This window comes from Capra hircus, chromosome 22 (genome assembly GCF_001704415.2).
Source record: "Capra hircus breed San Clemente chromosome 22, ASM170441v1, whole genome shotgun sequence".
Classification (NCBI taxonomy): Eukaryota; Metazoa; Chordata; class Mammalia; order Artiodactyla; family Bovidae; genus Capra; species Capra hircus.
Genome location: NC_030829.1, coordinates 50,175,724 through 50,201,171, shown reverse-complemented (window position 1 = coordinate 50,201,171; position 25,448 = coordinate 50,175,724). Strand labels below are relative to the sequence as shown.

At 60.0% G+C, this 25,448-nt stretch overlaps 1 protein-coding gene across 1 annotated transcript; it reads left to right on the top strand.

Annotated features, from left to right (window-relative positions):
• Window positions 1-20,209, top strand: GNAI2 (G protein subunit alpha i2). Its single transcript, XM_005695932.3, has 9 exons — window positions 1-292; window positions 14,338-14,380; window positions 14,624-14,765; window positions 14,940-15,100; window positions 17,039-17,167; window positions 17,553-17,682; window positions 17,768-17,921; window positions 18,290-18,504; window positions 19,203-20,209. Exons 1-8 carry the CDS (start codon window positions 175-177, stop codon window positions 18,478-18,480), a joined length of 1,068 nt encoding a protein of 355 aa, XP_005695989.2. The 5' UTR covers window positions 1-174; the 3' UTR covers window positions 18,481-18,504; window positions 19,203-20,209.

Sequence of the window (25,448 nt, the reverse complement as noted above, 5' to 3'; positions counted from 1 at the left end):
GCCTTGCCGTCGGTGCGCGGCGGCCTAGAAGGCACCGCCCGCAGACGCTCGGAACTGCCGACTCGGGAGCTACCCGTTGAGGGCCGGCGGCGTGAGCGGAGTGGGGTCGGGCGGGGCCGAGCCGGGCCGGGGCCTTGTGGGGGCCGGGCAGCGGCCGGGCCGGCGGACGGCGGGATGGGCTGCACCGTGAGCGCCGAGGACAAGGCGGCGGCCGAGCGCTCCAAGATGATCGACAAGAACCTGCGGGAAGACGGCGAGAAGGCGGCGCGGGAGGTGAAGTTGCTGCTCTTGGGTGAGGCCGCGCCCTGCGCTGGGACCCCCCGATTCCCCGCCCAAATCCCCAGCTTTGACCTGCGGACTAGGGCTTCGAACTCCCAGACTCGGCCTGGATCCCCACACCTGGACTTGAACCCCCCAGACCCGCCCGGCAAGGACATAACAAAAAAAGGAAAAAGGATCAAAACTCTGGGTTGGCCGAGACTTCTGATCTGTAGCCCATAAGTCCCATCTTCAACTCATCCCAGAGCCCAAACCCCCAAGTACAGCCACCAGTGCCCCAACACCCGCTGCCCAGAACTCTGCTTGACCACCCACTCTCACTGGCCAACGTGACAGACCCTCAGAGCCCCCTGCCTGTCTTTCCATACTCCCCTAGACTTTACCCAACCCCCTACCATCCCACTCGGCCCTCACCTTCAGGCACCACCTGTTCCCTCACTTCTCCCCCTATTCCTATTGGGCCTGAGTATCTCCAGGGCCCCTCCCAGGCCCCCACTCCCTCCTTCCTTCCCATTCGGTGCCCCATCCCTACTCTGGACCCTGTATCCTCCACCTGTGCACCTTGATCCCAAGGGACTTCTCAGGTGGAATTTTGGTTTGCACCTCTCAAGTGGAATGACTGCTTAGGAGATCACCTTCCAGCCAAAGCCCCCAAACACTTAGAGACCCCTGCTCCCTGCATCTGGCCCACCAGCTCCCTCTTTGCATGCATCTCTCCTCAAACCCTCTGCTCCCCTGCTCTTAATTTCTCTCCCACACTAGCCTTCTCCAGATTTCCCCACCTGCCTCCTGCACCAGGTGGGCCGGACTGAAAGGACTGGCCCCAGACCCCCTAAGGGCTCCACTGGTCACGTTGGGGGAGGGGACCAGGCCTCAAGCTGCCCAGGGAGTTCTGCTGGCTGCCCGTTTCCCAGTTTCTAAGCCCTGTCTGGGCCAGCGAGGCGGGGATCTGGGGTTAGGAGAGAGTGTGGAGGAGTTCGGGTTGCGTCGGCTCCAAGGCCGGGAAAGATGGTGGCTGCTTGAGGGGTGGGGGGAAGTGGAAGTGGTGAGACAGCCAACATATTGCTGCCCCCGGCAGGCGGGCGGGCCAAGGAGAGCCGATGACGGGTGCTGGGCTTCCCGCACCCTTTCTGGGCCCAAAGGCCTAGGACGTAGCTTCTGAAAGTGGGTGGGCCTATCGGACCTTGAGGCCCTGCAAGGGGGGGGGGTGGACCAGCTGGTTGAGTAGTAGGGGGTCTGCTAGGGGGTGGGCATCTGAAGTGGACTTGTGGAGAGGCTGGGGGCCTGGTAGTTGCCCCAGTCCAGCCTCTCACTGGGAGCAGGTGTGGTGTGCCCAGTGGCAGCCTGATTGGGGGTGGGGTGGAGTTCAAACCAAGTGGGGAAGGAGGCCCTCACGGGAATGTTGTGGGGGCTGGACCATGTATGTGGGGGGGTGTGGCCCCTCAGCCCCAGAGCTGTCCTGGGGTCCCCAGGCTGCGAAAAGTAGGGCTTTTCATGCTGAGCGTGTGGCCGAGGGGACAGTGTGTCTTCCATCCTGGGCCCATCTGTTGACTGTCCCTGGGGGCCTGGCCTCAGGGGCACAGCCCCGGAGGTTTCAAAATGGCATCCGCTGCCGCTGCGGGGAGGAAGAGAAGGGGCGGGAAGGGGCGGCGGCCCAGCCTCCTGGGCTGTTTTGCGTTGGGCGCTTGCCTCTTCCTGTCTCTGCTGCGAGTGCGGCAGCGGCAGCGAGTGGGTGTCGACGCGGCGGAATGCCCATCGATGCTGCCCGCTGGGCTTGGGAAGGGTGCTTTGGGTACTGCTGCCTCCCAGGGCCCAGCCAGGGGGTCACTAGCCAGCCTCTTCCCAGACCGATCACAGTTATGGTGGTGCCCGAAGAGATGTGGGACTGGGCCATGGCGCTGGGGCACACAGGGCCCCTGGCCTAGTTCTCTGTGCTGACCGCATCCCACCAGTCTTGGAGCCTAGCTCAGGTGTTGGGTCTGGTGACCCCTCTCATACTGAGCTGGCAACAACCAGGGGTACAGGGTCCCCTAGAAATGCTCGGCACTTTGTAGGCTGGGGAGTCCGTCTCAGCATCCTGTCCTGGCCTTTGCTTCCACTGTGAAATGGGCTTCCTGGGTTTGGGCCAGAGGAGTGCCATGCCCAGGATGGGGAGTTGGGAGCTAAGCCCCTGCAGAGGATGCACTCACTGTAAGGGGCTGGGAGACCAAACTTTGCCTGAAATTGAGCCCTCAGTCTGTCCAGACTGCCTGGAGAAGGGTCCTGGCTGTCTGTCCTTTGCCTGTCCAGTTAGGGGGAGGTGATGGGAACCCAGCTGAGGCAGCTTCAGAGAGCTGGGCGCCTGTCCCACGTAGCGGAAAGACTCTGTCTAGGCAACGGGACTCGGGCTGGGCAGTTGCCAGCCTTCCCTCCCAGCCCAACCACGCCTGCTGCCCCACCCGCATACTGGCTCCTTCCCGTCCAGAGGAGCCCTGCCAGCCGAGGAGCATAGTCACTGTCCGTCGCCGGGGCAAAGGCAAATGTGGTACACACCAGGGAGAGGGTGTTCCCTGGCAGCTGGGTTGGGGGATCAGGGCTGCTGATACCGGCTCTGCTTCAGAGATACCCCAACCCCACCCAGTTCAGCTTGGTTGACCAGCTATCCGCTGGTAGAATCTGGGGCCTCAGCATGGGCACTTTGGGTAAAGTAAGCCAGAGTGTGTGTTTAGGGGTGACTCTGATTTGTTTGAGCTTGTGTGGGCAGTCTACAGAGAAAGGAGAGATGGCTCCAGGAAGGCTTCCTGGTATAAATACAGCAGCTCCCTCTTGCCCCTGGGACTCTGCATCTGTTCCCTTCACTTGATGTACTTTCCCCCCATTTCACTCCTACTTGATTGTTCTTCAAGACTCTGCTCAGGGATCACCTCCCAGGATCCTTCCTGACCCCCTTCTCAAGGCTGGTAAAGCACCTCCTCTAGCCACGCCCCGCCTGCCCCCCACCATGCCCCCCATTAGAGCGTGGTATTTGTCTGCGTCACAGCTGCGCTCCCCCGCGACTGGAGCAGGACTGTGTCCTGTTCATTTGTGAGCCTTCTATGCCAAGCATGGAGCCTGGGAACTATTGTCTGTTTGTTGAATGAAAGACGTGCTACTGGTGTGAACTTGGTCTTGGACATGGGTAGATGGAGCAGTAAGATAGCAATCAGTGAGCCATCGCCTGCCATATCATGGGCAGGTGGCAAGGACTGTGTAAGGCCAATGACCAGAACTCAAGAGGAGACTGAGGGAAGAATTCAGGCTGTTTCCTTGTGGTCTTATCACGCTCTGCTGGTACCTCAGTGCATGCTCAGTCACTCAGTCGCACCTGACTCTTTGCGAGTCCATGGGCCGCGGGCCACCAGTTGCCTCTGTCCATGGAATTCTCTAAGCAAGAATACCATTCCCTTCTCCAGGGGATCTTCCCAACCCAAGGATACAACTCAGGCCTCCTACATCCAAGGCAGATCCTTTGCCGTCTGAGCCAGGCTCCGGAGACAGCCCTTATCCACTCCTTGCAGATCACATAGTAGGGACTCTAGCTGTTCATATGGGAAAACCGGCTTTGCGTTCTTCCTTTTAGCTCAGGCTGTTTGGAGACTGTTGCAGGCCTGCTGGCTCTGCTGCTGCAGTAGAGCCTGTCTAGCTCTTAGGGCTGGAGCTGCCCGACAGCCATGGGGCTCAGACCAGAACAGTACTGTGGGAGTTCTTGGCCTGGCCAGTGCGGAGACTGGACATTGAGGGGCTCAGTGAGATTTATCAAATGAAAGGAAGGGAGTTTTGTGACGTTAGTCCTGTCTGTCTCTCACAAGGGGCCTGGCACACTGTAGGTGCCTATTAAGTATGTGTGGAAAGAATGAAACTATTTGCACACATCCCTGAACAGGGATATGTAATTCTCAAGCTGTTGCTTGGGGCTTGGTGTAGCAGGAGTTAGTGGGAAGGGCTAGCCTGGGATCCTGGCTGGCTGGGTAATGGGTAGAGTCTAGTGATGCCAGTGAATTTCGGGGGTGGGGGGATTAGTCCTTCCTGGGAAGGGGTCCTCTGAGTTGGCCTTGAAAAATTAGCAGTATTTGCCAGGGTCAGGCACTGAGGGCAGAGGGACCAACTCAGCAAGGGTTCTGAAGTAGGAAGGCCTGGCCTGGCGGGGAGGAGGGCTCACCCTCCTGAGGGGACCACACAAACCTAGGTTTAGATCCCTGCTCCACCTAGTGCACCAGCTGAGAAACCCAGCTACAGGTGAAATCCTGGTAGATGCTCTGCTCTTCATCCACAGCCTGGGATGGGGTGCCTGCCTGCAGCCATACGTGTTGTGGGGATGGTACACCAAGACCTGTGGGTGAGAATAGGAGAGGGAACCCCTCCCCGCCGCTGACTCCTGCAGAGCTGAGAGTTTGATGGGGAGGAATCTCCCCAGCCCGGAGGTTGCCTAGCCTTAGTATGGAGGCCCTGACCCTTGCCCTTGGGCCGCTGCTCACAGTGAGTGAGAGGTTGAGACTTGTAGATATTTGGTGGCATCTGGAGTGACCCACTGCCCTGGGGACCTTGCACCCAACCTCTGGGGGCTGAGCCACCTTCCCAGGGGGCTTAGGGTTGGGGATGTGGCAGGGCCCTGGGGTACCAAGTGGGCTGGTACCCAGGCCAGCCACCAGCTTCCCAGTTTGCCCCACCACCTTCTATCCCCGCTATCCCGCCATCCTGCTGGAGCTCATTAGCACTTGAATGGGGGGCGGGGCAGCTTGAGCCTGCGAGTCTCTTCTTCCCACCCCTCCCCCAGGCGAGGCCAGGCTTTGTCTTCAGGAGTCGGTAGCTTCACTGCTGGGGTTCCCAAGCTAGGGAGTGAATAGGGGGTCTAAACCGTTTCTGACTCCCCCTCTGCCGGCCCAGTCCCCCTGGGCTCAGCCCCTGTCTGTGACCCCAGTGTTGGTGCAGCCAATGAAAGCAGTTGTACCTCTAGGATAGGAGTGAAGCTGGGTCCTTCAGGGGCTACTCCTGAGCTGGGAGACTGGGTGAATCGGGTCAGTTTTGCAAAGGAAGTGACCCTGGAGCTCAGCTGAAGACATCCCAGGAGGGGTAGGGTTTGGAGCAGAGCAGAGCAGGTGGTGGGGACAGAGGGAATGCCTGCCCCTGTGGCTGGAGGTGGAAGTGAGGCCAGCTGGGGAGCTCAGGCTTCCATGCCAGGCCCTGAGGCAGTGTTGAGCCACCCACTGTGCTTGAGTTGGAGCCTGTGCTGCCAGATGGGGACTGGCACAGTCAAGGGCCTCTTTGGGTCGGCCCTGGGCTAGCCTGAGCTGCAGCTAGCATCATAGATATCCTAAGCCTGCTAACAGCAACCCAGCAAGTGACCGCAGGTAGTGCTGGGAGTGGGACCTGATGGGATCCCAGCGAGGTCACCAGGCTCCAGCAGTGCAAGGGCTGGCACTTGCAGCAGCTTGGGCCACAGGTGGGGGCACACAGGTCCTATACACCCTGTCCTTGATCTCCGTCCCTGGCTGTCTCTCTCAGTCTTCATCTCTATAAGCCACCCATTCTTTAGGGAGGAACAGGATGGAGGAAGCTTTGTTCAGTTAAGCTCTTAGCATCTGAGGGACCAAGGCCTTGGCTTCCCACATCCCCAGCAGAGGATGAGACCGTCCAACCCAGAGCCTGAGTGCTGTCTCCAGGGCAGGACCCAGGCCAGCTTCTAATCTCATCTTCCCACTATCTCGGGGGCAGGAGTCCTAACCTAAAAGGTCAGTGGGGGAAAGGGGTTAATGGGTTCTGGCAGGCCACCACTGATGTGCCCTGCCTAAGAAGGCCCTGGGAGGGCAAAGGGCTGGGCCCCGCTGACGATGGCCCTAGTACCTGATACTCTCAGACAGCTTCTCCGTCAGCCACAGGTGCAGGGTGGGGCTCCTCTGCCCAGCCCCACCCAGCCTCTCTGCCCTGAGCTCTTGTTCTTACTAAACCCCAAACACTCCACCCTCACCCTTAGGCTGCACCTTGGGGCTCTGATCATCTTGGTGGCTGGGGGAATAGTCTCCCTGGAATAGCCACACACTCTCTAACCGGGGCTGGCCCTTCAGTGTTGGCCTCCTGCGTACATTTCCAAGGCTTGGCAGTAAATGCCAGGCCCGTTTGAGCCAAAGCCTAAAGGTGGGATCATACAAGGCTTGTGCTGAGAAGGGTGTCCTTGTGGCTCAGAGGATTCCAGGGTGCCAAGGCTGCTACAGCCTCAGAATCTCTGGTTTGCGGTGGGGGGTGGGGGGGGCGGGGGGCGGTATTGATGGCAGCAGGTACCATGTCCCAGGGTTGGAGGAGGGGTGGTGAAGTCTGCATAGCAGGGCTGGGCCACTCGGGGAAGTGGTGTCCACACCAGAGGAAAAGGAGGAAGAAGCTGGAGGAGGAGGAGCCCAAAAGAGGAAGAGGCCAAAGAGCCGCTCACACTGTGCACTGGGGTGGGGAGTGTGAGGCAGGTCAACGCGGGGGGGCTTTAGAAGGTGAGCCCCACCTTTGCGGGGGCCCCATGGGCTGCCCCTACTGGTAGTCACCCGGTTGGAGGCAATCCAGACAGTTCTGTCCCTTGTCCTGCCCCAGTGGCCACTGGGCCCAGCATCTCAGAGAAGGTGGCGCCTCTGAGGATTCCAGGCCCCTCCTTTGACCACAGGAAGTGGTGGCTGGGAGAGGGATGCCGGTGGGGGGTGGGGGGGATGGGGGGGCAGCAGGAAAGCAGAGGGCTGCTCCCATGTTCCCGAGCAGCCATTGCCCTCCAAAGCCGGAAGGCCGGCTGCAGGCCCAGATGAATGCCCGGAAATGGAGCAGGAGCCCTGGGATTAGCTCACTCTGGGTTTCCCCTGCCTGGAGGTAGACAGAAGAGCCCTTGATCCAGCCTAAGGATTTCCCCCACCCCACTACCCACTGGGCCTGGGTAGTGGGTGCCTTCACTGGGCCTCAGTTTCCCCTCCGATGATAACAGTAGCTGCCTTGGATTGAGCTGTGACCATTGCATAGGGTCGGTCTCTTCATGTTTAATCCTGTGGAGCTGGGACTGACATACCCGTTTCACTGATGCAGAAACTGAGGGTCGGGAACATCATGTGACTTACCCAGTAAATGGAGACACCAAAGGACAACCCCAGTGGTGACTCTGAGCACCTGTCCCCAACTGTTGTCACCCCACAGGAGTCTGCCCAGTTGGCAAGCTGCCTGTCAGGGTGACAGGCAGATGCTTTGAGGGTACCCGTGTCCTGCATATGCCTAAGGGCCTCGGTTCTTCTTTTAGGGGACTCTAAGGGGACCATCTATTCTAGAGTGTGGGACCCAAGACTGAGCGTGAATCTTTTTCCTGCTTAAAGCCAGAAATCTGCTGTGTGGCCATGGGGTGACCTCGTCCCAACAGAAGTGCCCCCGTTTTCGCTTCCCACTTCCCCTCCTAGCCCGTGTCCCCTCACAGGAATACTCAGGTCACTGTCAGGCAACTTAGTGTTTTGCTTTTCCCCTAACATGTTTGTGCCTCCCACAACACCTGGGCTTGAGAGGACTAAGTCCGAGCCTGAGGAAGCTCGGAGGCTGTCAGGGTGTGGTGTGGGGGCCCTGAGCCGGGTCTGGAGACTGGGGCTTGTCCAGATGAGGAGAGGGAAGAGTGGTCCTGCTAAGGGTCCCCACTAAGAGCAAAGGCTGCGGTGGGCTCCTGTATGGCGACGCATGTGTCCATGGTGTGGGCTGGCCACAGCATGGGCAGACCACAGGTGGTCCTCATCCTTCTTGGCCTCCGAAATCCAAGTTCGGTTGCCTTGCCCTTCTCCACGGAGTTCCCAGGGTTCTGCTCTGGCTTGTCAGGCCAGGCCCTAGGGAACTGAGGAGTCCAAAGGACCTAGGAGAGAGCAAGAACAGAAGCGGCAGAAGCATCAAGGCCAAACACAAAGTTGAACGAACATGGTACCCTCATGGCCAGTCCAGCCTCCAGGTCCCAGAGTGCCCTCTCCCCAACCTTCCTCACTGTGTGACCTGAGGCTGGCCGCCCCTCTCTGTGCCCAGTGCTGGGTCCCGTGACGTCACGCTTCTCAAGCCTGGTTCGTGGCTTGTGGGCTCACAGACAAACTGCCCGCTTGGGCTGGACGCCAGGGTGGAGTTTGGGGTGGGTGTGAAGACCCAAGGGAGGCTTTTCAGGGCAGGCGTTGTGCCTGGCACACTCCGTTGAGGAGTACATTTCAGAGATGGGGACACTGAGCCCCCGACATGGACATCTCACCCTGGGTCTACCATAGTAATTCAGACTCTTTGAAAAGAGCAAGACGATTTCCTCCAGTGAAGAAGCATCAGGAAGAGGGCTGTGCCAAATGGCCTGGCTCCGTGTATGACCTGGGCCCCGTCTAGCAGTGCCTGGCAGTGGAAGGTGAGACCCGGATGCAGCCTCAGTGGCCAATGAGGAACAGGTCTCAGGCCTCCTGTCCTCCAGCGTGGCCTTCCTTACCCAGTGCCTCAGTTTCCCTTTCTACGGTGGGCATGGCCCCGCTGCAGGAGACACAGCCCTGCCCTGGAAAGCCCTCTCCGTGCCTGGGAGAATCCGAGGCCTGTTTCCTTTGCACCGAAGAGCAAAGACTTGGCCAGGCCCTGGTCCTTAGTGCACCCTGATGGGCGTCAGGAAGCCGCTGGAGGCTTCCCAAGCGGCAGAGACTGGAGGGAGGGAGGTTCCGGCTTTGCTGGGGCACCTGGAGGAAGGCGAGGCCACACGTGTGGGTGGGGGTGTCACACGGGGTGCGTCCTAGACCCTCCCCCCACCCCATGCCAGCCCCCTGCCGAGCCTCCTTGGAGGGAGTGAAGCAGCACCTGGAGGAAGGAAGAGACGCCAGGGGCGGGGCTTGGAGGGCCTTTGTCTGGCGGGGCCCTCTCCCCCTCCCCGCCATCCCCATTGTTCCCTTGTGTGCCTCCTCTCTGCAGGCCGAGGGCTTCCCAGGCTCGGGGTGGGGGCGGTGGGTGAGGCACCTCCCCCAGCTGCCCCTCGCCGCCGCTTTCCAGAAACCAACGCTCCTCTGCCCCGCCCAACCCCCACCCTCTCCCCTGGGTCACTGGCCGCCGGGCTCCCCCTGGTGGTGGCCGGCCGGGGACCCTAAGGCTGCGGGGGCGGGGCGGGGCGGGGCGGGGCGGGGCGGGGCGGGAGCAGGAGCAGGGGGGGCTGGAGGCTGGAGACGTGGCACCTTCCTGAGATGAGAGTGGGAGGTGGTGCCAGGGCAGCCTTTGGGGTGGGCTTCCCAGGGTGCATCCCGACCTGCCCCCAGCGGCCCACCAGGGTAGGCCAGCGAGGGGGGCGGGGAGCTGTGTTGGGAGGACGGCAGTGGGGGGCGGGCCCCGCCTGTGGGTTTGAGCTGGGCTGCTCCCCACGTCTACCCTGTGGTCCGAGCCACGGCTGCTTCTGAGAATCTCTGCCTTCAGGCCTGCCACGTCAGCTGGCAGCTCTCCCCGGCCCCACATGTTCCTGGGGAGCCCACCAGCTCGAGAGCATCTGCAGGGAGCCCTGCTTCCCAGCCTTCAGGGTGCAGAGAGAGCCAGAGAGCGGTGTCTGCAGTGAGACCTGCTGGGCGGGAAGGAGTACCCTGCCCGGGTAGGGTAGGAGTGCCAGGTTGTGTAGAAGGGAAGTGACGAACTGAGAGCAGAAAGCCAGCAAAGGAGTGCGTGGCTCTGACTCCAGTCCCAGGTTACACAAGTCCCGGCAGGGAACCGCCACCACTGCTGAGTCAGCCTCTCAAGCCCCTGGCCACTGCCCTGGGCTGTGCTTTTGTCCGAAAGCCTCAGAAACGCCTTCAAAATGAGATGGCCGTGGCAGGCTCCTCTGCAGGCTGTGGTTGCAGTGACCTATGCAGTGTGGTCACTGTGGGTTGCAGGAAATGAGAGGTTTGGGGAACTCTGTCCTCTTCTGAAGGGTAAAAGAAAACAGCGATAATAACTTTGATCTCAACGCTCGCCGTGTGCCGGGCACTCACCCGTCTCCTAGGATGAGATAATGGTGGTATCCTGTTGCACAGATGAGGTGCCAGAGCCAGGGCAGGATCGGACAGCTGTTCTTGGAGATCTCAGGGAGGATTGAGGTGGGCCCCAGGGCTGTGGTTGGTCTGGACCTCCCTCTGGGAGAGGATCTGAAAACGTGACATGGGCCAGCTGGCCCCTCAAGGCTTCACGGCTCCTATAGAAGGGAAAGTGGGGCCAGAGAGGAAAGCGGCAAGTCAGGGCCTCCCAGCAGGACAAAGCCACATCTGGGAGGTAGAGGCTTCAACATAGACTGCAGCAGAAACTCGATGCAGGGGCTTGGGATCAGCAGCATGCTGTTGGACCGGGGGCCCTGTCTCGCCCACAGAGGCCCTGCTGGCCTCATTCAGGCAGATGGAGCCGTTCTTTCCCTCCCCACCCCATCTATTCCTTCCTCCGCTGGGGCCCAGGGCTCCCAGAGTGGAAGCAGATGTTCCAGTGCAGAGCAGCCGCTGTTGCCCTGCACATCTCGGCAATTACCACCTGCCTGGTGGGGGCCCTGCAGCTGCGCCCTGGGGCAAGGGCTGCAGAGGCTGCTTCCTTGGTGGTGGGAAGAGGTACCGCCCAGCGAGAACACTGAGGGCACCGCAGGGATCCTCTGTAGCTCCCTCTGGTCCCACACAGCTGGAGAAAGGAGCGCCTGGTGGGCCCGCCATGGGTACGAGACTCCTGCTGCCTTCTGCTGGCTGAGTCCCCCAGCCCCCACCCCAGCACCTCTGCAGCAATCCGGATTGAGGTAGTGACGTGCCCTTCTCTGAAGGGATGGTGCAGGGCTGGGTGGGGAGAACTGGGTGCCTAGGACCAGCAAGGTACAAGCAAACTCTGGGGCCAAGTGCCAGCCTATCTAATAGGGAAGTGTCATCAGGCACCAATGGAAAAGGAGCTCCTAGGACACCTCGCTTGTGGGCTGCCTGAGAACCAGGGTGTCCAACTGGATAGAGCCCATGGCCCCATCCAACTCTGCCCCCAACCCCCGAGATCCATTGTAGCTCCTGGGCCACGCCTGTGATTCTGTCCTGGTGTTCTCCTGCTCTCTGCTTGGCTGCCACACCACATCCTTGTCCTCACACTTAACTCCTTCCCTCTTGAGTCACAGCTGTGGGAAAGACAAAGGGACTGCTCTGAGTCCAGGGATGGGGGCTCTGTGACTTTGTCCACCTGTCCCTTGCTGGGGGCAAAGAATATGTCCTATTTTTCGAAGGGAGAAGCGAGACTGAAGCTCAAGGGGGACAGGGAAAGGCCTTCAAGGTCTGCCCGGGCCACTGCTGCTAGGAAAATCAGATGCAAAGCAAGTTTGTGCTCGCGTCCTTATCTCTGGGCAGGGTCACGGAGTGGTCCACGCTTCTTACCAAGAGAGTAATCACAGGACTAGACAAGGAGACTGAAGCCTCAGGTGCACAGTGGTCCCCAAATCACCCCCACCTGAGGTCCCCTGTGCCCCAGAGAGCTGCCCACTCTGAGTCTCAGATCACCTGAGGACAACGTGATCGATGTGACCCATCACTTCACGCCCTTGGCCTCTGCTCCTGCACTGGGCCCCCAGTCCTGGCCGGTACTCGAGGCTCCTGGGTCTTCCTTTGCTCACCCTCCCTCCTGCTCTCTGGGAGCAAGTGACTAGTTGGAAAGGACAACCAGGTGTCACCTGGCCCTCGTTCGTGGTCATCCAATTCAGGGCTGTCCTCCCTGCCCCGTGGATGTTCTGGGCCTTGGGGGAAGAGCCTCCGTGATTCGGCGTCACTACTGGGCCTTCCCAGACCCTCTCCCCTTGGCCCACTCCACAGGTGGGGGGTGTTAAGTGAGGGGTCCTGTCCTGGCCGCTCCCCTGCCAGCCCTGTGGAGGGGAATGCTGCCCCTGACCACAGCCCACGCCCAGGGGAAATACACTAGGCCTGGTGCCTCCAGTGCCCAGAGGTCAGACCAGTAGAGGGGTTCACACCCCAGCCTGCCCAGAGCCTGCCTATTTGTGCTGCTCCTCCCGCAGTGCTCCCCGATCCTGGGAGCAGGCCTGGGACGGTCAGAGAAGCCCAGTGATTTGAGGCGGCGTGTGTGAAGTCTCCTCACGGAGGCCCCTGGCTTGTGGTTGCAAGCCACACCTCAGTTTCTCTGGGTCAGTGGGGATCTGGGGTGGGAGGTAGGATGGATGCAGGTGGGCAAAGACCCGGAGTTGGCAAGCAGGGTCTAATGCTGCTCGGATGGCAGTGCGGAGACGCGGAGCTGAAGCTCCCTAGGCACTTCGGATAGTGTTAGGAGGCAATGTGGGCCACATGCAGAGGGGCTGTAACCATTTGACAGCGGTGTTTCAGTTTCCACCCCTGCTACACCACCTTTTCTTTAAAAAAAAAAGTTTTAGCCTTGTCCCACAGCATATGGAACCTTAGTTCCCTGACCAGGGATCAAATCCATGCCCCCTGCATTGGAAGCCTGGAGTTTTAAACCACTGGACCGCCAGGGAGATCCTTCAGTTTCCTCATTTGTGAGGTGGAGATGAGGGTAGAGCTGACTTCCGCCCGGGGCTTGCTGTGAGACCACCTAGCAAACGGGATAGCCTTAGAATAGTGACTGACATGTGGGGGGCACGATTCACAGCTGTGCTGAGATCATCGGTGCTGACGTTCATGCTGCTCATGGCAGTTTGTGTGTTAGCCCCTTCATCCTCTGAGGTTCTTAACCATCCCTGAGGGATATATGGGGGCCAAGAGTTCCCAAGGGTGGCTTACCCCACAGACCCCACCACCCACCCTGTTGAGCTGGTCAGAGGGACAGACCCACCACAGTGATCAGAAGGGTTGGGACATGTGTAGGTGGAACATTGGGCAGGTATGCCCGGCAGAGAGAACTCCTTGGGCAAAGAACTGGAGTTGGCAAGAGGTAATGCCTGACAGTGCTGGGGCAGAGGGTGCAGTCTGGGCAAAGGCTGGGAGAAAGTTGGGCCCAGCTGAGGTGCACTCTCCCTGGAGCTTAGGAAAGGGAGTGGCAAAAGGGAAGTGGTAAGGCCCTGTCCCCTCCCCTAGCCAGGGAAGGAGTGGCCTTCCTGGTCTCACACTTCCCTGCACAGGCTCCCTGGGGAATGCAGGTTTCTGGGCTGCACCCCTTGAGATCTGACTCTGTGTCTGGGATGGAGCCCGGGAAGCTGTTTTGTTTTTTAAAAAAAAAAAAAAACAAACAAAAAAAAACACAAAACCCTGACACTGTCCTGCAAGATCTGAGCCACATTTTGAGTAGGGCTGGGCAGGTCAGGCCTCATCATCCTACATACCTCCTTGCTCTTCTGAATCCTGGTTACATGGTCTTGGGCCACGACTTTTCTGAGCCTCAGTGTCCGCATCTGTAAAATGGGAGAAATAGTACCTGTTTTGTGGAGCTGCTCTGACAGTCACCAGAGAGAGTGGCAGTGAATTCCTTAGCACTGGTCGAAGAGAAATACAGTATAGGGCTCTGCGAGGCCGGAGAAGAAGCATCACGAGTCAGTACGTGTGTGTATGTGACACTGCCTGTCCCCCAGGTCCTGGTGTCTTCCCTGCTTAGAGTAGACCTCGGCCCAGCAAGGCAGGGTGCTGGGCCTTGGCTGGAAGGCAGGGGTATGACGCTATGCCCGGATCCAGGCCCCAGGGCAGCTGCGGCTCACGTTGTAGGGAGAAGAGTAAGCAGGGTTCCTCTGCCAGCTATGACTTGGTGCCACTTTGGGGAGTACCGGCCGCGGAGTGGCGAGCCTGCGTGTGCGAGAATGACAGGGTGACTGCTGAGCCTCAGGTCTCCAGCCGAAGCCTCTGGACTCAGCCAGGGCAGTGGGGAACCATGTTGAGCCACAGACCTTGTGGGAAGCCAGGGCCTGCAGTGAGTCCACCATGGGGTCCCGGTGGCCTAGGTTGCCTTCACCCCCGTGGCCCTGCCAGCTGCACCCCTGGTAGCTCTGTGGCCCACCAGGCCCGACTGCTTCCATCTGCAACTGATGGGAAGGATGGGTCCTGCCTCCCGGGCTACATGGCCTGGCCACTAGTTGCTGTGGGCCTGCTCCCTGACCCACTGTGTCCTTTGTTCCAGGTGCTGGGGAGTCAGGGAAGAGCACCATTGTCAAGCAGATGAAGTAAGTGCTGTGTGCGGGAGACAGCCTGCAAACCTTGGTTTCCCCTCTTCTTCCTCGGGGTCTGTACTGCCCCCAGGTGTGGGCCCAGCGCTTTGCCAGAGGCCACGTTCATCCTCTGCTCCCCAGTGGTTCAGAGGCAGTCTCCTCCTGTCTGAAGTAGCTACTGCAGGCCCCCGTAGCTCCGGATGCCCACTGGGGGTCCCCGTGCCTGGTACACCCTAACCCTGGCCCCCTGGCTGCCAGGATCATCCACGAGGATGGCTACTCGGAGGAGGAGTGCCGACAGTACCGGGCGGTCGTCTACAGCAACACCATCCAGTCCATTATGGCCATTGTCAAAGCCATGGGCAATCTGCAGATTGACTTTGCCGACCCCTCCCGCGCGGTACGTGGACTCCCCAGCCCCTGCCTCCTCCCATAACACTTCCGGGCAGGCCTTGTGCTGGGGGAGCTGAGAACACTCCAGTCTGGGCCCATTCCGGAGGCCTCCTCCCTGCCTCTGACCGGTGGGGTGGGCGTGTGCTCCTGCAACACGCTGACCGCTCACTGCTGTGCCCAGGACGACGCCAGGCAGCTGTTCGCGCTGTCGTGCACGGCTGAGGAGCAGGGTGTGCTGCCTGAGGATCTGTCCGGTGTCATCCGGAGGCTCTGGGCTGACCACGGGGTGCAGGCCTGCTTTGGCCGCTCGCGGGAGTACCAGCTCAATGACTCTGCCGCCTAGTGAGTACTCATTCCATGGGGCCGGGCTGGCGGTGGAGTAGGGGGAGACCTGGGCTATAGCCTGAGCCAGAGGGCCTGAGCACCCTCACAAAGACACGACGAGTCTGTGTGCTGTCAGCCAGGGTCTTGGTGGTTTGGGGTTTGGCCTGAAAGAAGGATGTGGGGAGACATCCTTGGGCTCTGGGTGGGCCCCCCAGATAGGCTGCAGGCCCTGTATTCTCACCTCCCATCTACTACCTCTGCCTAAGCCAGTCCCTCTGTCTGAGCAGCTTTCCCACTCTCGCTGCACTTCCCATCCTGAGCCCACCCAGAGAGGGGCTGTTGGACCTCCCTGAAGCTGGGTGGGAGGCTGGTCTCGCCTGGCCGTGATTCCTGAGCCTTGCGCTAGTCATGTGTACAGCCTGCCACCCTCCCTGCAGTGGCCTGAATGCACTTGTGAGCGCACACCCCCCATAGGAGCTGCGGAGTCACAGCCACATACGGTGGGGTGGAGGGGCTGAGGGGTTTACTCCCAGAAGTCATAGGCTCTCAGTGCCAGCAGAGCTTTGGGGTCCTGCCTGCAGGGAGAGGTGGCTCCTATCAACCCCTGTCATCTCAGGGCTTGGAATACTCGAGGAGGGCCTGGTTACAACCACCGTCCGGCCCCTTCCCTCTCCTGTATCATCCCTGTCTTTTGTTCCCCAGACGTTAAGCACCCACTGTATGCCCAGCGCTGTTCTGGGTGTGGGAATTCAGCAGTAAACATGGACCCTGCCCTCCCAGGCAGGTTTATGCTGCAATGAGATCACCCAGGGGTGGGGAGCAGATTGGAACACTCTGGGGTCCAGGGGTCCTCCAGCCCCTCCTCGCAGTAATCCTCCAAGGCTGCCGTGGGGCACTGGGTCCCTGGGGTGAGCCCCCCGGGTGCAGACAAGGGAAGAACTGGTGTGGAATTCACCATGAGGCTGGAGGTTCTCCGTAGGGGGCAGGGTAGAGTTTGCAGGTCACGGCACATGCGTCACGGTTCCCCATAGCCCTTCCTGTTTTTCTTTTCGGTGTCTGCGTCTGAAGTCATTTCCCTCTGGCCTAGCTGCCAGTGGGGGAGCCAAGAGCTGGCCCCAGCAGCCCTGCCCCGAGAGCAAGACATCAGTCCTGGGCAGTAACTGGGAGGCGTGGACCTGAACCCCGAGGGCACAGCAAGGATATTGAGGCAGGCAGCTGAGCTAGTCTCAGGGCTAGGCCAGGGCAGCATTAATACTAATTAAGAGAGCTGGTAGTGGGGAGCCCCTGGGACCCCTGCCAAGCAAGTGGTTATGCCCTTCCCCTGAGGAGCCCAAATTTTACTGGGCGCTGGGCAGAGAGCCCACTGGGCCTGGCAGGCCTCAACCTGTCTAGCCCTGCGTCAGGGGAAATGCCAGGCTGCTCTGCGGCGGGTGCCGTAATTGCGCCGATTAGCATCCTGCATCCCTCAGCGCAGGACTAATTTGCCCCCTCCCACCACCCTGTCCTGCAACTCCACCACCCTGGCTCCTGTGTGGGGCAGGCCTGCCTCCGACCTGGGTGCTGGGGCTTGGCTGGTTGGCCTCAGAGTTGCCCCCCGGCTGAGCGGTAGACGCCATGCAGGCAAGGGTTAAGGAGTCAGGGGCCTGTGTGAGATCGAAGCCAGTGGGAGTTTGCTGGAAGACCCCAGGGAACTCAGACCTTGGGGCTTGCTAACAACCTAGAGGGGTGGGATGGGGAGGGAGGTGGGAGGGATGTCCTAGTGGGAGGGGCACAGGTAAGCCTATGGCTGACTCATGTTAGTTTGGTAGAAACCAACTCGATACTGTAAACCTATTATCTTTCAATTAAAAATAAGCAAAGAAGAGTCAGGAGCTATGCCTGAGAAATAAAGGGACGGAAGGGCAAGGGGCCAGTTGGCCCCCACTGATGCCCCCCCGCCCCCATACCCCTTTGCAGCTACCTGAACGACCTGGAGCGCATCGCCCAGAGCGACTACATCCCTACGCAGCAGGACGTGCTGCGGACTCGAGTGAAGACCACGGGCATCGTGGAGACGCACTTCACCTTCAAAGACCTACACTTCAAGTGAGCGGGCTTGTGGGCTGGGAGCAGCCAGCCTTGAGGGTGATGGGTAGAGATCCTCACATTGGGGTCTGCTGAGGGCTGTGCTGGGAAAGAGGGTTCATCTGGGATCCCCCAGCCCCACTCTGAGTTCCTTAAGGCTGTGTGGTGGCCAGCAGCTCACAGCCTCTGCTGACCCTGCCCCGTGTGGCAGCCATCTGCCCTGCTAATCAGCCTCACTCACTCCGCTGGGCCAGAACTGGGGAAAAGTGGGCCAGTGTGGGTGATACCATGGAGGCAGCTGCCTTACCCTGAGCAGGCCTCTGTCCTCAGTTGGTCAGTCCGCGAAACGGGGCAGGGGGCTTCTCCCAGAACTCCCTTTCCTGGAGCTGAGGCGCTGTGTCTGCAGGATGTTTGACGTGGGTGGCCAGCGGTCTGAGCGGAAGAAGTGGATCCACTGCTTTGAGGGTGTCACAGCCATCATCTTCTGTGTAGCTCTGAGCGCCTATGACCTGGTGCTCGCCGAGGACGAGGAGATGGTGAGAGGCCCAGAGGCCACGGGCAAGAGAGCGCTGGGGGAGGTGTGGGAGGTGGCTGGTGCTGAAAGCGCTGTCCTGCCCCCAGAACCGCATGCACGAGAGCATGAAGCTGTTTGACAGTATCTGCAACAACAAGTGGTTCACAGACACGTCCATCATCCTCTTCCTGAACAAGAAGGACCTGTTTGAGGAGAAGATCATACACAGCCCCCTGACCATCTGCTTCCCTGAGTATACAGGTGTGGGATCTGGGCCTCTGGGGAGGAGCTGGTGGTGACCAGGTGGCCCACGGGTGCCCCCCACTGGACAGGAGGGTAAAGTGCGGGACACTCATACAGAGCTGGTGCTTCACAGGCTTCCACACTTGTGTCTGTACATCCTAGGGCCCTTTTAACACACTTGGGCATGTACCCCATACACGTCACTGGGCATCGTCCCTCACACAATAAGGTTTCCCTCTTTGCACACTCAGATGTGCCTGTGCACTCTCATAGTTGTCACACATCCAGGCTTGTTGGTTCACACGCACAGAACCCTCTCTGGACTTGTGGGATGGGCCCGCCTGCCCACGTAGCACGAGTCCTCACCATTTTGCCTACCCACCCAGGGGCCAACAAGTACGACGAGGCAGCCAGCTACATCCAGAGCAAGTTCGAGGACCTGAACAAGCGCAAGGACACCAAGGAGATCTACACGCACTTCACGTGCGCCACTGACACCAAGAACGTGCAGTTCGTGTTCGACGCCGTCACTGACGTCATCATCAAGAACAACCTGAAGGACTGCGGCCTCTTCTGAGGGGCAGCGGGGCCTGGCAGGATGGTGAGCCGGGGGGTGGGCCCGGGGGGGCCAGGGAGGGCCGCTGAGCCCTGCCAGGGGGCGGGGAGGGCCGCTGAGCCCGGCCAGGGGGCAGGGAGGGCCAGAGAGTCCAGCCGGGGGTGGCGAGCTCGCACCCCGGGAGAGACCAGAGCGCGGGGTATGGGGGGCGCAGGGTGTTGAGTCGGGAGGGTGACAGGGTAGGGCACTGAGGATGGGGCACAGGGAGGCCCGGCAGTCCAGACAGTAGAAGCATCGGGCTGTGTCCTGGGACAACTGGAGGGCTGTCCCCATTTTCCTTGGCGAAAACTCACGTTCCCACCCACAAGGCCACCGGACTGGCCTGAAGGATCGAGATGACAGAAGGGGCCCAGCCGCCCTCCACTCAACACGACCAGCTCTGTGCTCACCTCTGCCATCTTTCCCTCAGACCCAGCTGAGGGTCTGGGGCTGAGGCTGGCCTCACCAGCCCCTGGGAGTGGTGGGTGGGGAGGGTTCTGCCAGAGCTCCAGTCTCCCCTCCCATTCATTCTTGAACAGGGGTTACAGTGTGTGTGTAACCCAGCAACACACACCAGCCACCATGTCCCTGGTAACAAGTGGGTGGGGAAACTGGAGAAGGGTCATCGTCTAGGGAGGCGGGCAGAGAGACCCACACTGGCTACCTCCCTCCCGACCCACGCCCTGACTGTCCCCCACCTCCAGGGCCACCGCCGACTCTGCTACCCCAGCCCCTGCGGAAGACGGGGGCAAGAGGACCACGCTCCCCGCCTGTCCCCCTGGCCGCTTTTCCCCTTTCCTCTCTGTTCTTGGCTCCCCACCGTCCCGCCCTCAGCTCCAGAGACTTGGGGGAGGGGCTGCCACAGGCCTCCCTGTTTGAAGCCTGCCCTTGTCCCAGGTGCAGGGAGTGCCCTAGCCCCTCCTGGCCTCCATTCTGGTTTTAACCATTGTTTTGTTCTGTGATGGGGGAGGGGAGCCCATGCTGAGTCTCCCACGGCCTGTGTTTGGAGGGGCACCCACTTCTCCAGCCTGGGACCCCTGGCTTTGCCCAACACCAGCCCCTGACCCAACCCGAGTCCAAATGTTTACAGGGAGCCTCCTGCCCACCCCCACAACCTGCCCCCACCCCCAAGCCACTCGGAGGCCCCAAAGGAAAAAGCACAAGAAGCGTGAGGCGCCACCATTCCTGAAGACCACAGTCCACTTGCTCAGTCTCGTAGCTTTTTTTTTTTTAATTAAAAGAAAGTCAAAGGGGGGGAAAAAAAACAGAAAACTGCAAACCTAGAAAACTTTTTAGAAAAAAACTATTTAAAACTGTCAGATCCTGACCAGCACCCACCCAACCCCTTTCCGGTGATTCCGTGCCTTGAGTGTGTCTACGTGTTTACACCCATCCTTCTGCTGGTTGCCCCCTATGCGGGTGGCACCCCGACCCTGCCCTCCACAGAATTGGGTTCCAAGGGCTGTTCCAGACAACTGCCAACATCACTGAGGGCCCCACCCCAGTGGCCCTGGGCCCTGGCTCCATTAACCTAAACGTAGCTCCTTAGCGCTAACCTAGGAACCGCCGCTGCCTGCTGAGGGGCCATGCCCCTCATGCCCTCGCCCCAGGCCCGGGTCCTTCAGCGTTGAACACTTCCTTGCTTTTTTCACATGTTTTATGGAATTGTTCACCTGGTTTGAAATAATAAAACGTAGAAAGAAAAAAAAAAGATTCCAAGACCTTCTTGGCATTCTTCTCTCCTGCAGGCAGAGACCCAGGCTTAGATGTGCTAAGGTGCTAGTGGTCTGGCCCTGGGTACTCAACTGCCAGGTCATACTGAGGCCCAGTACTCATCGCTTCAGTTTTCCCACTTGGACTAGTCATCTTAACGTGTTAGGGGCCTCTAGGTCTCCCCCTTGACCCCCAGCGCCTCTGCAGTCTTGGGTCTGGGGCAGCCTCCTGGAACAGTGGGGCCGATTTCTTAAGAAGCTCATCTAAGGGATTCTTCCACACTGGGAGCAGGAGTGTCCAGTGAGTCTCTGAGGCTTTCATGAAGCTATGGGAAGTGCTCGTGCGTTGCTGGAGGAGGGAGCGGCAGATGACAGTGACTGTGATCCACAGTGGCTGTGGGTGAACCCCAAGAGCCAGGCAAGGTCCCTGGACTTTTTTTTCCGGGAGCCGGCTGAGCCCGTGGGGAGGGGTCGGTGAAAGGCCCTCCTCTGCCCGGCGGGGCTCGTAGACGGGCTTTTCCACCGTCGGCCGCCAGAGGGCGCGGCAGTCCACGCTTGGCCCAGCCGGGCTGGTCACGGAGGCTGACGTCATCGGGTCCTGCGGAGGCCGCGGGCCACAAAGGCCGCTTTGTAGGGCGGCGGCGGGATAAAGCGGCCCGGGCCGGGGTCGGCGCCTCCGAGGCGGGAAGGGCGGGGCGGGTGGGAGGATAGGGCCGGGGACCTGGGACCCCGCCTCCGCACACCTGGCAGTCCCCTCTCGGGCTCCGGGCCCCCGAGTCCTGGCAGGCGATGAGAGGCTGTGGCCGCCCCCCTCGGAAGGAGTTCAGCGGCGCCCCCGGTCCCTCGGGCCTTTCCTGCTACCCCTGTCTCTGAGGGCTAGGGAGCACCAACTGACTAGGACAACAGAATCCCACGCCCAAGCCTGCATCCCTTGCCTTCAGCAGTCAGCCCTGGACCTCGCTGAACCCCAGATGTGCGGGTGGGGCGCAGTGCGAGTTCCGATGCCCTGATATCCACCCAGCAGGAAGCAGGAGCCAGAGATAGTTCCTTCCTTCCGTCCTGAGGGGGAACCCTGCACAGAGGAACCATTCAGGAGCTGGCATTGTCTGACTGATGAACCCAGTGTCTCCCTCCCTGAGTGGGCCATGCAGGATTCTAGCCAGGATTCCCTTGTACCCGGCTTGGCAGTGGGTCTGGGTGGGGTCCTGGCAAGCAGTGCTTCCCTGGGTGCAGGCAGCTAGGCCCCCACCTGCCCTTGGCCCTCCTATCCCTGCTCACATTTTGAGAGCATAAGGCTCCATTGTCCCAGCACTGCCGGGGGCGGCCTCTCAATTCATCCTTGTCTTTAGTGATGGGGAAATTCCCACCCATAGGGGGCGGTAGGCAGGGGATGATACATCCCAGGTGTCCTATACCCCAATGGGAGGGACTCTGTAAAGTTGACTCCGAGGGATTCCCCCCATTACCCAGGGCTGTCCGGGGCTGGACCCCAACCACCCTGCATCCCTGAGCAAGGAGAACCAGAGATTCAGTGCTCCTTGGCAGCGTGTCTTCCGGAGTTCTCCCAGCCTTAGAAGGCCCATCTTCCTGGCCCCACCCATAGGCAGCTACATCTATGAAGCTCAGGACCTTTAGACAGGCAGAGGACCCAGGCTCCTGCTCCCAGACCAAGCTATGGATCCCAGTATGAGGCAGACTCTCCAGTCAGTGGGGACCGCCACGAGGCTCATCTATAGGCCCCACGAGGGCCTGTCCCACTCCAAATAGTTGCTCAGACTACTGATGTGGTAGCAGACTATTTTTAACCCATTTTTTGGCGGGGTGGGTGGGGAAACAGCTGGGAAGAGAGAAAGAGACAAGCTCAGAGTCAGAGGTCTGAAGGATGTAGGGAGACCCTGTGGGGAGAAGCCAGTCCAGGCTGGCAGTCACTTCCCAACTCCCCTGGGCAGGAGCCCTCACCCCCAGCAGGTGGGTGGAGGCCCAGATGCCAGGAGCAGAAGGGGAGGAGGCCCCATTAGAACTGGAGCCTCTGAGGCTGCAGGAGCTTCCAAGACCTAGAATAACCCCTTGGCCATGTTTAGGGCAGCCCCATAGCTGCTCCTGATTTCCTCCAGAAAATCCTCCTACTCCCCTCAAAATCATCCCTCCCTCCCCCAACCCCACAGTGCCAAGCCAGCTATTAAGGCTGGAGAATACAAGTCCTGACTCCAGCTCCCTGGCCTGTGGCGTGGCCAGCCAGACCCTGGTTGCCCTGGGGAGTCAGGGACAGAACGGCAGCTTCTCTTGGCTGACTTTTGGGTCCTGGCCCACTTCCATACAACTGGCCAATCCTTGGGTCTGTTGCCCTAAAAGAGATCCCAGGGGACCTCATCCTTGCCATGGGGCTGTGCATTCCCCCAACCCCCCTTGAACATGGAGAGGGGGAGCCAGCTCTCAGCATGCCTCCAAAGTGAAAGTGAAAGCCGCTCAGTCGTGTCTCTGTGACCCCATGGACGATACAGTCCATGGAACTCTCCAGGCCAGAATACTGGAGTAGGTAGCCATTCCCTTCTCCAGGGGATCTTCCCAACCCAGGGATCGAACCCAGGTCTCCTGCATTGCAGGCGGATTCTTTACCAGCTGAGTCACAAGGGAAGCCCGCATGACCCCAAGGAGAGCCTCAAGTCAGCTGAGGTCTGCATGCAGCTGTGTGACAGCAAGTATGTCCCTGGCTGCCAGCCAGCCAGCGCCTCCATTAACCGCACAGCGACAGGCACTAGTGTTCAGGGGGTCAGAGGTCAAGGCTATGGATCTCTTTCTTTTCCCTGCTTTGATTCCCCCTCTTGCAGGAGACGCAGCCTGACAGGTGATCTTATTTAAGAGAAAAATCAGTTGTACTTTCCTTGGTACTTATCCTGTTTTCTGACCTCATTGTGGGTGGAGGGAGTCAAGGCCTGAGTGGCTGAGGCCTGAAGGGACCTGAAATCTCTCTTCTCCATCAACTCCCCCATCCTCATCCAGGCTCAGCAGGCCCAGGAAGGTGGCAGGGCTTCGTGCAGGCACTTCATCTATCTCTTGCTTCCCTGTGCCTGGTGGCTTCCCAAGTGATAGTGGCAGCTGGGAATCCTAGAGCCCTACAGAATGGCCTGGACCTGGTGTTACAAGCATCCAGGGCTTCACAGAGAAAGGTGGGTAGTGAGTGATAAGGAAAAGTCCAGCAGGTGGCAAAGGGGAGGGCAGAGGGCACAGCCTAAGCTAAGTCCTGGCAAAGAAGCAGCTGCCACCTCCCAGAAATGGGGTAGCTGAAGTGCTGGCAGGGTTAGCCAGGGCTGAGCCAGGGAGGGGTTTGTGAATGCCTGGTTAAGAGCCTCGGATGTCCCCAAGCTGGAGGAGCTGGGGAAGCAGGGTAACTGCAGAGGGGAGGCACTGGGAAGAGATCTGGCAGAAAGACCGCGGGGACCACCCCCAGGTGAAGGGGTCAGGCTTCAAGCTGCAGGGGAAGGAGCTGGGGCCTTGTTCTGTCTTAAAGGAGACAGAGGCCTCTCTGACTTGGGGCTCTCTGGAGGGTGGAGGGTGTGGGCTTCTTGCCATTGCTGGGGGTGGGTTGGAGACTCGTGGAGGAAGACTAAGGAATCCTAGGCAGCTGGGGAGGGAAAGGGGTTCAGGTGGAGGGTCAGTGCTGTCCTGGGGGCTGGGGGTGTGTGTAAGGGAAGAAAGGGGACAGAAAGAGACAGGAGAGGAGTTAAGCCAGAGAGAGGGCCCGGTGAAGCTGGGCGGGAAGAAGCAGTGGTGAGTCTCCCTCGAGGCCCAGAGGCTTGCATGCCACAGGATACCCAGCGCTGAGATGGCAGCCAGAGCGTGCACCTGTGTACCCTACTGAGTGCCAGACCTGCCTGGCTCATCCTTTACTACCGCGGGACAAGCGTGGAGAGGGGACTGAGAGGTTCAGTCTCCCCCTAGGGACACACAGCTGGTGAGCAGCAGAATCAGAATTCAACCCAGTCACTCCCCAGCTACTATAGGGGTGGATTCCTGGGACAGGCTCCGATCCACCCTCCCGGAGCAAACTGAGCCCCCATCTGGCGCTCCCTGGAGGCTCTCCCACCCTGGCCCCCCTGCCCTGCCAAGCTCCCAAGCCAAGGGAGGGAAGGTAGCATTTATGTTAATGTATGTTAATGGGGACTGGGTGCCACCGGAGTCCACCCTGCCGCATTCCTGGCACCTCCTCCCCCGGGTTATGGCGGAGGAGGAGAGAGGGAGGCCCCACCCCCAAGGCCCCTGTCTCTCTCCCCACTCCCTCTTCCCCCTGCTGGGCAACGAAGAAAACAGAAGTGAGTGAGGAGCTGTGATGTGGCTGGTTGGGGGGGCTCCCCGTCCCGGAGGGGCTGACCTCAGCCAGGGAGGAATGTGCAGGAGGCGGAGGGCAGGGGCGGAGCGGGTGGGGGTAGGGCCCCAGCCAGAGGCACAGGCTTCCCGGTGGCCCCTCCCTCAACCCTTCCACCTCGGCTCTGACATGGCCCTCAGAAGGCAAGGAGGGGAGGAGCTCATCTTCCCGAAAAGGTGGGCCAACGGGGGTTCCTCTGGGAGCCTGGACACCAGGCTGGGGGTGGGTGAGGGCGATGTCGGACAGACCTTCCGGGGAGATCCCCTGGCGTGGCTAGCAGAGTGTCAGGGAAACCAGGCCTCAGTTGGGCTCTCCAGGGCCTGATTTCCACCGCTTATCCCCCCTTGCCTAAAGTCCTCCTCCGGGTAGCACGTCCTAGTCACCACGTGGCCGGAAGAGGGAAAGGTCGAACCAGTGGTTGGAGCCACCAGCCCTGATGGCTAAAGCAGGTGTGAGTGGGAAGCCAAGGCTCAACCCAGCCCAGGCTGGGCACTGAGAGGGTTGGCTGCAGTCTTGCATAAATGGATGTCCCACCCCAGCCCAGTCACACCACCACCGAGTCCAGGCAGGGTGCAAGGGGCACGCCCAGCTGAGAGTGAGGACTGTGGAGGCAGGTGCTGGCATTTGGCACAACAATCCAGTTATTTCCAGAAGGAAAAACCAAGGCCCTAGCAGGCTATACTGCTGACAGTCAGCACCAGGCACCCACGCTGCCTCCCCTGGTTGGTTCAGCTCTATTGAGACCCAGGCCCAGGCCGTGTGAATCCAAAATGCTTGGGGACTTCCAGAGCCCACTGTGACCCACTAACCCTAGAGGGCTGGCTTCATGAAGTCCCTCCCCAGGGTCTGCATACTCTGGGACCCAGGACTGAGAA

Bases quoted from the DNA above. Each gene is read 5' to 3' on its own strand.
- GNAI2 (XM_005695932.3), top strand. From the start codon at position 175: ATGGGCTGCACCGTGAGCGCCGAGGACAAGGCGGCGGCCGAGCGCTCC. The intron at 14,766-14,939 runs GTACGTGGACTC...TGCTGTGCCCAG, and splicing joins TTGCCGACCCCTCCCGCGCG to GACGACGCCAGGCAGCTGTT. The intron at 17,683-17,767 runs GTGAGAGGCCCA...TCCTGCCCCCAG, and splicing joins TCGCCGAGGACGAGGAGATG to AACCGCATGCACGAGAGCAT.